The sequence below is a fragment of the Cynara cardunculus genome, assembly GCF_001531365.2.
Source record: "Cynara cardunculus var. scolymus isolate 2C chromosome LG 1, CcrdV1, whole genome shotgun sequence".
NCBI classification, from domain to species: Eukaryota; Viridiplantae; Streptophyta; class Magnoliopsida; order Asterales; family Asteraceae; genus Cynara; species Cynara cardunculus.
In genome coordinates, this window is record NC_037528.1 from 22,854,879 (window position 1) to 22,867,864 (window position 12,986).

Sequence of the window (12,986 nt, forward strand, 5' to 3'; positions counted from 1 at the left end):
GGCTTGATCCTGGGGATCATTCATAACGAAAAGTAATTACCTCGATTATAATAGATTAATCGATTCGAGTAGAGGAGCGATGCGAACCGTATGGAAAACTAATTACCTCGATTCTAATAGATGAGCTATGGATTGATTCCAGTAGAGGAGCTATGGAAAATAAAATGGAAGCTTGAAGAGTGGGATGAATTGATTCTAGTAGAGAGCAAAATGATTGATAGAAGAGTGGATAAGAACCCTAAAGGGCCAGTTGGTTTGCGGAATTCAAGGGAATTTGATGGAATTGGAATGATAAATTCCTTTGATCAAATTCCAATTCTTTTGTTTGGTTCATTTTTTGAAATGAATGAAATCTTTCAAATTCCATTGAATTCTATAAATTAATGAATTTATCATTCCTTGGCATAATGGAAGAAATTGGATTCAATCACCTCCCACCACGACCATGTTACTATTGTTTGTCATACCCCACCCTTAACCCCCCCAACCCCCACCATACCACTACTGTCGCCGCCACCCACCCTACCCTACCACTACTACCATGCCACTATTGTTGACATCACACCCGTCCACCCCCAGTCACTCATTGCACATCCCTACTACGACCATGCTACTACTGTTACTGTCATGCCCCTAACCTAACCCCCACCACCACACCATTATTGTCGCTGTCACAATTGCCACTCACCCCACCTAACCCACGACTAACCACCATGCCACTATTGTCGTTGTCATACCCATCCAATCCCAGCTACCTGACCACCTTCCCACCACTGTCGTCGTCACAGTTATCATCCCGCTACCCATGCCCCACCGCCCTGCCCTGCCCTGCTGCCCCACCCTACCCCTAACCTAACCCCCCACCCCCACACCACTATCGGCGCCTTCACAACCGCCACTCACCCTCACCCCACTCAACCTACCACTAAAACACCATGCCACTATTGTTGTCATCATATACATCCACTCCAGGCCCAACCACCCAACCACTATACCACCATTATCATCGTCATAGCTACCACCCTGCCACCTGGCCCTCCCCCACCCCTGTCCCACCTTACCCTACTCCAACCCACCACTAACCACCAGCCTACCACTATAGTAATCGTAGCTACCACCCTGTCAGCCATTCCCACTCTGTCCCCACCATCTCGTCCCACCCTGCCTGCCCCCAAAATCCCCACCTATGGAGCAGGGGTGGGGTAGGGTTTTGATAGGAGTGGGACAGGGTGATAGATGTGACGACGAGTGGGGCGATGAGTGAGATAGTCCAAACAAAGACGATTGTTTTAATTCTTTTGAGAGATTTCATTCTAATTTCTACCAACCAAATGCGTGATCAAATTCCATTACAATTCCTTCAAAGTCAAATTCCTTTGATGAATGTCAATTCCATCAAATTCCATTATGTGAACAAAACACCCGCTAACTTTATTGATATATACGACACTGAATCAGTAATGGAAGCTTGAATCGTCATATTGGGGAGATCAATTTGAGGAGAGAAGCGTGTCTGCGGTGAAGTTGGGAACCTAAAAGCAATTGAGCTATGAAGCAGTCACTTTGGGGTAATCAGTTGAGCAATGAAACGTCTCAACTAATTTTTTTTTAAGTATTGATAAGTTGTACATAAAGATTTTCACGTGGTAATCAAGAGACTTTTAAAATTATGCTTTAAGAAGCAGTACTTTGTGTTTTACATGTTATATTTAAGACTTTAAGACATTTATCAAATATGGTTTATAAGGTAGTATAGATATACTGCTGTGGATCCTTTTGATAATTTAATATTTGTTTTGTTTTATTTTATTTCTAGTAGTAATGATATGGTTCTTTTAGTTTCCACAAAAGCTTTAATAGAACATTTATTTGCCACATCATGTTTACATAACCGATTACGTCCTCAATAGGTAAATGATGTAACATCTTCAAATTTGAAAAAAAAAACGACTAATTAAAAATTTCTGCGATGCATCAATTAAGGATTTAGTCCTCATTTTAAATCCAATATTTAATCACCTAAAATGACAATATAAGTTTAACATCAGTAAAACATATTAACATTTACACAAGTCTACAATAAGGGATGAGTGTTACTAAATTCCAATGTCAGACGCTAACCCAACATATGAAAGATGTCTCCTGGATGGCTAATTCATTCGTGTGCCTCTAACTAGCACTCATCAAGTCAGTGTCGCTAGTACCATTTCCCAAGGACCTGATGCACATGCCGACAAAGAAAAAAAAGGTTAGTTTAATGCCTAGTAAGTCAAACAATTTTCATCATTTATATAAAACGGTAAAATGAAAAGATTGGTATTTAAATCCCAAATTTCCAAGATGAAATGTATTTAGAATAAAAGTAACATCTTTCCCAAAAACCACCATCTTTGTGATAAAAACCCATTAATCGAAATACGCATCAAACATGAAATTAAAACCCAAATACTAACACAGAATGCGGAAGGATTTATATCCGAATACCAAAAACATGGATAAAGCTCTATTTTCCAAAACTTCCATAGACATGAAAAAGGGTCAGTGTCCAAAGAAACAAACATGGATAAATTCCAAGGTACCAAGACTATAAAATAAAGATACATTATGTATAGAAAATAACATCGAAAACATGAATAATACATTATCCAAAAATAATACATCTCGGTGACGGGGAGACCCGTTTCCATGAAGTGGCGAAACACTAAGTAAGCCACATAGAGATGTTGACGAGTAAATCACCCCCAACATATAAGCCTTGGTAATTACTCTAATTGGGGCTAAGATAAGAACATCAAAACTCCTTACTTAGTCGATCTCCATGTTACAAGATGAGAACATCAAAACTCCTCCTTTGCCTTAAATCAAAAGTTCTAAGGTGAAAACATCAAAACTTCTCGCTTTGTCCCAAACCATTGATATTAAGAAGAGAACCTCAAAACTTCTCTCTTGTTACAAACCAAAAAAAGGCTCAAGCTGAGAACATCAAAATTCTTTACTTATCTAAACCTTATGGCTCCAAGACGAGAACATAAAAACTCATCACTTGACAAAACATGACTGACACATATGCCTATGGATCCAACACATTACAGTCTAAAATACATGACTATAAATGAATGACCTAAAACAACAAAATGCAATAAATGTATATCATGTCCGAAACTCAATATAGAGCAAATAAAACTGGACAAATGTCCCCAAAACTCATCCGAGTTAAAACCGAGCCAAAAGCTCAATAACCCGATTGACTATACAATAAAAGTCATTAAAAGCAATAAAACATAATTAACCGATGTTTATGCAATTACATGCTCCAAATAACTATTAATAACTCAAAATGCATCATTGGTTAAGACAAATTATTTTCCAATTAAAACCATACCCATTATATTTCCAAAAGGCCCCAAAGCATAATAATGTGCATCTTCTAAACCAAATACACTAAAGATGCATTTATCACCAAACACTCCATTTATGAAATGAATAGTCAAAAGACTTCACACTTATGGTTTAGTTATCAAATGTCTAAAACATCAAATACAAGCATTTCTCAAGATTTTTATAAACCCTTTGTACAAAAATGCAAACCTCATCAAACATTAACCACATTTTTTAAACATTAAGGAAAACATTTTCATTACATTAAAATAGACATTTTTGACACATACATAGTTTTCATAAGATAACTTTAACTCACCTTGCTATGCTAGATTAAACCTAAATTCTAAATCCATCTCTAGCTTCCAAAATGGTGAAAGCTTTAGATACGTCCATACCCACCTCTAGGAACTTTACCTTAGTCTCAACCAAGCCTAGAGATGTACCAAAAGTAACCCAAAATCATATCCATAGAATCTTTAGCCAAAATCTCAAATCACCTAAAACACCAAAAATGATCAAAAACTCAAGATAATAGAGATACACCAAAACGGATGTTTTAGGAGGTTAAAATGTAAGCTTTTAATAAGAATAAGGGTTTAGAAAGGTTAGGATGAACTTAGAGTTCATTTTCATGAAAACCCAAAACTAGGTCAACAATGGTGGAAATGGTTGGAGAAGAAGAACTTTGAATCTTGGATCTAGACTTGAAATCTTCATCTTTGAGAGCTCTTAAATGCTTGGAGAAGATGAATAAAATCACTAGCAAGTCCCCAAATCGAGTTTTGCAACCAAATGGCTTCTTTCACAATCCTAAAGTCATATCCAAACATGCCCACACTTCCTAAAACTTAATTCTTAGCATTCTTAGTATAAAATAAGTATAAGTATGAAAACTTTATAATTTTTGCTTATCTTAAATATAAGAAAACTTTGGTCTAGAGACTAAAATGAAGAGTTTAAAAGTTGGTTTCTTAAAATAGGAATTAATCTAAAGTTTGTTCCATTTTAATGCAAATTTTCCTTTATATAAATTTATATTTTTATTAATTTATCCTTTAACTATAATCAATTTTTTTTGTGTATTAATCAGATGAAGCAAATTAGTTAATTTATATTTTTATATCTATTTAACAATAATAATTTTTTTATGTGTATCAATTAAAATGAGAGGGACCAAATTTTTTATAAAATTGAGAGTAGATGGAAGGAGCAAATGTGTTACAAAATGAAAGTAGATGGAGAGGAACAGTTAATGGACTATACTACCCCTCACTAACGTTACTCTGACTGTCAGTGTTATTAAGAGGGATCATATCTGTTATAAAAATGAAACCATAAGGATGCTCTTACTTAAAAATTCTTTTTAGGAACCTTACTAGCTAATTTTTAGGACCAAATTTACATTTAACTCTTAGGGGCTGTTTACCAAACACTTACCCGGTAAGTGCTTATCGGTAAAATTTAACATTATTATTTACTTACCGGGTAAGATTTTAGTCCACCAAAACAACATCGTATGTAACAATTTACCCGTTAAGCGCTTACCGCGGTAAGAGTCGGTCGCCCTTACTTACCGGATAAGACTATTGGTCCTTGTCTCGCTCTTATCGGGTAAGATTATTGGTCTTTACCGTATTCATGCGTTGAGGTAATGTTACTTGATAAACGCTTACCCGAGTAAGCGTTTGGTAAACGGCCCATTAGCAATATATTTGTTTATATAACCATAACATGAGTACAAAATATGGTCAGGTTCAATCATTTATCAAATAAAAGATGTGTAAGGGGATGTTTCTTTTCAACTTAATAAACTTAATGGATAGTTAGCTTAATTGGTTAAGTTATATTAACGTGCTTGACCTTAACTTAATATTAAGAGATTGACTTAATATCTTAAGTTAGCTTATTATATCTTAATGCATTAAGTGGGAATGTTTTCCAAAATTACCCTTATCCTATAATATTAATTAATCACACATCTCATAAATAATAAATGGTTTGCCAACATGCATTTTTTGTTTTACATATATTTTGAGTTATTAAGTATTGTGTTTTGAACTTGTTGAATTCATATCATTTTAGTTATTTTAAATATTCATCAAACAATTTATTTCCATTCAAAATTTATATCGACAAAAGGTTAAAATGGTAATTTTTATTGTTTAGATTATTTATTTAAAACAAAAAACAAACAACAATTTATCTTAATTTATCCAAACAGATTAATACTTAAAGACAATTTAATCTATACTATATTATAAAACATTTGACAAAAACTTTTAAAAACCATTTTTTATGCATGAAGTACTGATTATTGATGCATATTACTTAAAATTCAAGATTACAAGTAAATTTTACGTAAGTACAACTTATAAAAACTCTATATTTGAATTCGTATAACTAACTACGGATAAATATAATCAAATACATGATAAATATATCATCTTAAATACAAAAAAATCTAAAATATAATTATGATAATCATTGAGTTGTAATAGAATACTTGATTATTGTCTTAAAAATGATATTATTAAACCAAAAATAAATTACTTATTTATAAAACCTATATTGAATTGTAACAAAAAATTGGATTAAAGAAATTAAAAAAAAACGAGAACTTTTAAGTAGTTAATTTGATACTATTACTAATATTTTTTTTCAAGTTTATATTTGACTCAGAAATAAAAACATCATCATTTTCTGAAAACCGTATAAAATTGTATTATATCGACAAAGACAAAAAAAAAACAAAACATTCAAATCAAAATATATCTCGTTGCATTACACAAATACGTTTATAGTAGATTTAAGTTCCAAACATGGTAGAATTACACGATATGCTTGTTATCATTAGTATTGCTGTATATGCAAATGGAAACCATATAATCTCTGGTGACACTCGTGTGCCTCATAATGTTCACCAGTATCATCTCACTTAAGAAAGCATGGAGATTCATTACAATACTCTACTATACATTCATCGATTCAACCTTGTATTCATCAAACTTGATGAGGATGAAGACGAACCGGAAGCCCTTTCGCCGGGGTAGCCATGGGGTCGTATTCGATTTTCTCGTTCGGTATCAACAAATCCCATTTGAAATTAGTGACGATGTTGTGAAGGAATACAAGTACTTGTAATCGTGAAAATTCTTTCCCTAAACACATCCTAGGACCCCCTCCGAACGGCACAAATGTAAACGGACGTGGCCCTGTGCCTTCAAACCTCGATGGATCAAACCGCATCACGTCTTTAAAGTTAGCTTCGTCTTTATGTGTCGATACCGCACTCCAGTATAGCTGAAAATGCGACACGGACGCAAGTTTAGTGTCTAAAGAGTTGTTAGGGTGGCGACTGGCATTACAATACGATCGTTCTAAATATAGGCTACGTTTTTCAAACGCTTATCCAGGTAAGCGCTTACTAAGTCATATTACTTTACCGGATAAATATGGCAAGGACCAAGAATCTTCCTCGGTAAGAGCGAAGACAAAGACCAAAAGTCTTATCCGGTAAGTGAGGATGATGACTCTCATCATGGTTAGCGGTTACCAGATAAATTGTTGCATACGATACCTTTTTGATGAACTAAAATATTATCCGGTAAGTGTGTGATAGTGTTGAATTTTGCTGGCAAGCATTTGGTAAACGGCCCGATAGTTATAATTCGTTACATACCTTCCATCCTTTGGGAATGGTATAACCTGCGTACTCGAAATCCACGAGAGCCTCTCGAAAGGCGCCAGTGACCGGGGGGTTTAGTCTCATAACTTCGGATACAACATTCCACGAGTATCTCATCTTCTGTATGTCTTCCCATTTCAGCAAATCCCCACCTTCTTTTGCATTACAAATCTCCATTTGCTCTGCAAACAATCTCTCATTCAAACTTGATCAACAAAATTAACCAAATAATCGTAACGTAATATATAAAGGTGTTACAAATAGGATGTTAGTACCTATTTGAACATCCCAACACGTCTTTTAAGACGTTTTTGAAATAAAGTGTCCTAAATATGCATAGCATAACACATTTACAGATATTTGACGTTCTATAAACCTGATTTTGTGGTAGTGGACGAAAGGAGGAATGGGAGCATACAACTGACCTCTAAACACCTTGTCGTAAACATCAGGGTGTTCGCCGATGCTCTTCATGACCAACGTGATAGACACGGTGGAGGTATCGTGACCGGCAAAGAGTAGTAACAAGATGTTGTTTGCAATCTCCTTGTCGGTTAAATACTTGCCATTTTCGTCCGAAGATGAGAGCAAATGAGACAGGAGGTCTTGCGAAGACGATGCCTTTCCTTCCGCAAGTGCCATCTTTCGATCTTTGATGATGATCATAAGGTGGGTCCTAATAGCTGCTGCTGCTTTTTTAGAGCTATAAAAACGTGTTCCTGGGATCTCTAGAGGTAGTTCAATGATGCCTTTCAAGAAGATGTTGAAGAGGGAAGCGAGTTTCGAAACGTGGGTTGGTTCCTCCAGGCTCATAAATAAACGGCACGCCAGCTCGAAGGCGTATAATTTCACGGTTTTGAATACGTTCACTTCCTCCTTGCCTTTGTAGAAACGTATAAGTTCGATATTCCGTCATTTGAAAAATAACATTACTCGTTATATGCATTATAAGCTCTCTCATAAAGACCCGTTATAATTTTCGTCAAAAACCAAGGCCTGACCCAGGACCGGTTTGGGGACGGTTACGGGCACGGCCCGGCCTGACCCGATTTTTGCAAAAAAATCTATTTTTAACTTTTGGGTTAAAGTAATTGATACAATAAAAAATAAATATTAAATATCACATTCAAGATTTTTATATCTAACCAATTGCATCAATTAATTTTTTCTATTAAATTGATTTTTTTTGCATTAGTAAAAAAACAACTTTTATAGTGGTAATTTGGATTTTTTTTTAAATGTTCAATTTGATATTTGAATTAAAAAAATGAGATTTGAAATGAAAAATAGATTTTATTGTATTAATTTTTGAAAAAAAACGAATTTTAGTTATTTTTCTATAATTATTTTGTAAGTTTGATCTCCAAAATAAGAATCAAATGCAAATTGGTTCTACAAAATAACGATTTTAAAAGTTGGTTCCACAAAATAAGAATTAGGTAAAATCTTCCCTTAATTAAACTCGAATCGTTAAAAAGGTGAAAAATAGTACCCGCCATAAGAGAGTAAAGTATAATAATAATAATAATAATACCTTGCCAGTGAATTTGGATATGGCGACGAGTGACGATGTCCATGGTGGCCGCATAGTGACTGGCGAAAGCCTCAGGACCGAGGTACGATAACAACATCTTCCTCATCCACTTAGCTTCATCGCCACGAATCGTAATCAGACACCTGCCGAAAAGCTTCCTCACCGGCGACGGCCACCATGCGGCCACCAGCTTGTTCTCGTTCCCAAACAGGAATTTGTTGCCGGCAGGAGCACAGAACACAGCCATACGGTCACCAAGCAACGACGTCTTGAAAACTAGAGGATTTCCATGTTTCTCCACCCGTTCCTGAACGAATCTCTCCGGAACTCCTTCCCAACCTGCACGGAGCAACGACAGAGATTCTCCGACGAACGGCCATCCAAAGCTTCCCGGTGGAAGATTGATTTTGGTCGTACCAGATCTTCGATTGCTGTAAACAATCGAGAAAACATATGAAACGATAAGGAGGAGGAGAATTAGCGTTAGAAATTGAATCATGATTCAAGTGCTCTATCAACAATTTGAAAATGTTTATATGTGGAAAGTTGGATCCGTCCACTAAACTGTAGCATTCCAAAATTTCGAATACTTAAATATATCAAAACTAGTATCTCAAGATCAAACACTTACATTGCAACGAAAATAAAATTTCTAATCTTACAATTTATATCATCATCTAAAATTACAATCTTGAAGAACATAACTTTGTTCTATATAACAATGTCTTGATCTACACATGTCCTTCTTTGATGTTAATCCCTATATCTCTCTTTATCCAACTTTTCTTTCCAGTCTAATAGCCGCCTGGGTGAAAAAGTTTTAAAAGAGTTTTGGGTGAACTTTAGGCCCAGTGAATCCACGGTTAACAACTTTTATAATAAACAATTTTCACGAAGCTTCATAAATTAACATGCCTTGATGAGAATAATATTTTTCACAAAATAAAGATATTATAGTGCGTGTCTACATCACAAAGCAACGGCGTCATGAGAGATGTCTACCTCACACAGCATTACCTGGCGAACTCACACAGCATGTCCGCACTTACGGCTTAGACAAGCTCACAAAGCATGCTCATCTTTACAAAATCATACCGTAGTACATCCCTATTGACACACAAGTACTCAAAACACATATTATAAAAATATCGAACTTTTCAYGCATATATAGCATATCAAAAATCTCGAGAAACTTCAAACAACTTTTGGATAATAAGGCATGCAACCATTTTAAAAATAAATCACGTGTAACTCACCATACATGTCATAACTCCAAACCGTTCCTCAAAGTTCTCATATTCTCCCACAAAATGCATCAAACTTGTTGCGCTTCACCTAATCATCCTCATCTTTCACCTCTCTTATATGAGTTTCATTCCCCGAGAATTCTTCACCTCTATGCTTGAAGACCTCCCCATATATATACTTAGTCATCGGCGGTTTCATGGAATATGAAACGATAAGCCATAAATAATGATTGTAGGTTTCATGACCATTAGGTTTCCTATCATTAATATTATATTCAATTTCTTTCTCTTTTTGTTTGGTTATTACAAACTTTCCTCCTTAACAAAATTTCGTACTCGAAATTTGCCCTATGCAAATAAATGACGACATCTCAATCTCGTCCCCTTACCAAGTTCCCAAGTAGCATCCGAACCATTATGACGTCTTTTCTTTAAAGAAAGTAATCATGTAAGAACCCTTAGATCTTCTCATATGATTTACATATTATTTCGACATTCCAACTCTTGATTGTAGAATCCTTCAACTAGTCATGCACCTAATCAAGATCATAAGCTCTTACCATGGATCGGATGCCATAGTTGATTACACGAATGACCTCATTGCTAATATTATATCTAACTATTTGATCTTTCCACCAATTAATATAAGAAATGATCCCCCAACTCAAATATGGGATGAATCAACTCACTATATCATCAAATACTTTGAGTTCCTACTATCCTCAAAATTAAACATATGCTCTCACCGCTAAAGCAAATTAGTGGATTTTGTCACCAAAACTTTATCCATCAACACGTCTCTATATCTATTTTATCTCATCTTACCATGTGTTTTGCATAAACACATTTCTATCAATGTCATTATATCCAAGGATATTAAACCATCTAACGACTTCTCTGCTTTAATTTGGTTTAAGACTAACCCCAAATTAACTTAAATCACCACTCTAATCACTATAAGTCAATCTTTAGTCACACGTCTATCAATAATAAAATCTTYCATTCTCAGTTTAAGTTTAGGTTTCAGTAACMTAATTCACTTAAACTTTTGCTCTGATACCACTTGTAACATCCCAAAATTTCGAATACTTAAATATAACAAAACTAGTATCCCAAGATCAAACACTTACATTGTAGCGGAAATAAAATTTTTAATCTTACAAATTATATCACCATCTAAATTACAATCCTGAGGAGCATAACCAGCAACTTTATAATAAACAATTTTCACGAAGATTCATAAATTAGCATGACTTGATGAGAATAATACTTTTCACAAAGTAAAGATATTATAATGCATGTCTACATCACAAAGCAACGGCGTCATGGGAGATGTCTATCTCACATAGCATTACCTGGCGAACTTACACAGCATGTCCGCACTTATGGCTTAGATAAGCTCACAAAGCATGATCGTCTTTATAAAATTATACCGTAGTACATCCTCATTGACACACAAGTACTCAAAACACATATTATAAAAATATCGAACTTTTCACGCATGTATAGCATATCAAAAATCTCGAGAAACTTCAAACAACTTTTAGATAATAATGCATGCAACCATTTTAAAAATAAATCACGCATAACTCACCATACATGTCATAACTCCAAACTGTTCCTCGAAGTTCCTCATATTCTCCCAAAAAAAACACATCAAACTTGTTGCGCTTCACCAAATCATCCTCATCTTTTACCTCACTTATACGAGTTTCCTTCCCCGAGAATTTATCATCTCTATGCATAAAGACCTCCCCACATATATATACTTAGTCATCGGCGATTTCACGAAATATGAAACGATAAGCCATAATTAATGGTTGTAGGTTTCATGACCATTGGGTTTCCTATCATTAATATTATATTCAATTTCTTTCTCTTTTTTTTTGGTTATTACATAAACCACTTTTTGGTCTTACGATTCTGATACATAACTAACGCTATCCTGATAAAAGGTAGGAAATCTCTACCATTAGATTAATCATAATTGAAGATCAATACTAATTAGATGCACCTAGATTGTAACAACTCTGTACTTTTGGATTTTCCAGGTTAGGACCACATTTTGGAATCTTCATTAGAAAACTAAGTCTTTTAGGATTAACCTTATTCAGAGTATGATCTTGAAGAGGTCGCATATTCGATCAGAGGCTCTGACGTTAGCCACAGAGGCTCTGGCACTAGCTTCAGAGGCTCTGACACTATCTACAGATACTCTGTTGCCTCTTCTGAGAGACTCTGACAATTCTTCTCAAAGACTATCTTTTCACAGAGACTCTCTGTCTCTTCACAGAGGCTCTGGCATCTCTTTGCAAAAACTGTGTCTCTCCACAGAGGCTCTGGCATCTCTTTGCAGAAGCTCTGAGTCTCTTCATAGAAGCTCTGGCGTCTTTTCTTCGCAGAGGCTCTGTTGTCTTCTTTCTGAGGCGCTGGTTGCCCAAATTGATCATTCTGTTCGACAGCTAGTCTTGTTCCAGGCTTGGACATTTTGGTTATTTTAGATTTTTTTTGGGCCTTAATTTAAGGACATATTTAAATATTTGGGCTTAGACTTTTAGAAGCCAGCCCACTTCTCTTTTAGAAGTCTCATATAAATACCCCCTTCCTCTTTTAAAAACTCTTATTTATTCAAAAAGCTCTAGTCTTTCCTCGTTCTCCCTCTCTAAATAGTTCATCACCTTCAAGCCGAACTCTTCTCCCTGCAAGTTTAGGATTGCTGTTGTGCTCGAATCGTTCTTATCTGCCTTGTCTTCAAAAAGGTATGCTCCTAAAGTCATTTAATCCCCTTTAAAGTGTTCGATTTTCTATTTTTTTTATCTTTCTTCTCAACTCAAGTTTCGGATGGCGAGATTATCCATCGAAGACATGCATATGTTTTCATCATATGATAATCTGTGACCCAGAAACCTTTTAAATCTCAAAAGAGAAGAAGATAGTTCTTATTTTTTTTAAAGAACCGATTACACCTTTGGGTGACTTGAGTCCTGCATGCAACTCTAAATCAAATCTTTTATCTTATAGCTTTCCGAAATCTAAAGACTCCCAATTCGTTTTCTTTTCTTATCCGAATCTTACTCAAGAAATGAGAATTTAGAGTATTATCTGTCTCTATTCCTGGAAATCTAGAGTCGAAACCATC

The 12,986-nt window shown here is 35.2% G+C and overlaps 1 protein-coding gene across 1 annotated transcript; it reads right to left on the bottom strand.

The window, feature by feature from the left end:
* Nucleotides 1–6,190: 6,190 nt before the first annotated feature.
* LOC112525112 (beta-amyrin 28-oxidase-like) lies at nt 6,191–9,099 on the bottom strand. The gene is made up of 4 exons (XM_025135077.1): nt 8,601–9,099; nt 7,492–7,947; nt 7,061–7,248; nt 6,191–6,681 (listed from the first exon to the last, which is right to left on the bottom strand). The coding sequence occupies exons 1-4, from the start codon at nt 9,097–9,099 to the stop codon at nt 6,382–6,384; spliced, it is 1,443 nt and encodes a 480-aa protein (XP_024990845.1). The 3' UTR covers nt 6,191–6,381.
* Between the last annotated feature and the right edge of the window lie 3,887 nt (nt 9,100–12,986).

Bases quoted from the DNA above. Each gene is read 5' to 3' on its own strand.
- LOC112525112 (XM_025135077.1), bottom strand. From the start codon at position 9,099: ATGATTCAATTTCTAACGCTAATTCTCCTCCTCCTTATCGTTTCATAT. The intron at 7,948-8,600 runs GTATTATTATTA...GTTTCTACAAAG, and splicing joins TATCCAAATTCACTGGCAAG to GCAAGGAGGAAGTGAACGTA. The intron at 6,682-7,060 runs GTATGTAACGAA...TCGCATTTTCAG, and splicing joins CCATTCCCAAAGGATGGAAG to CTATACTGGAGTGCGGTATC.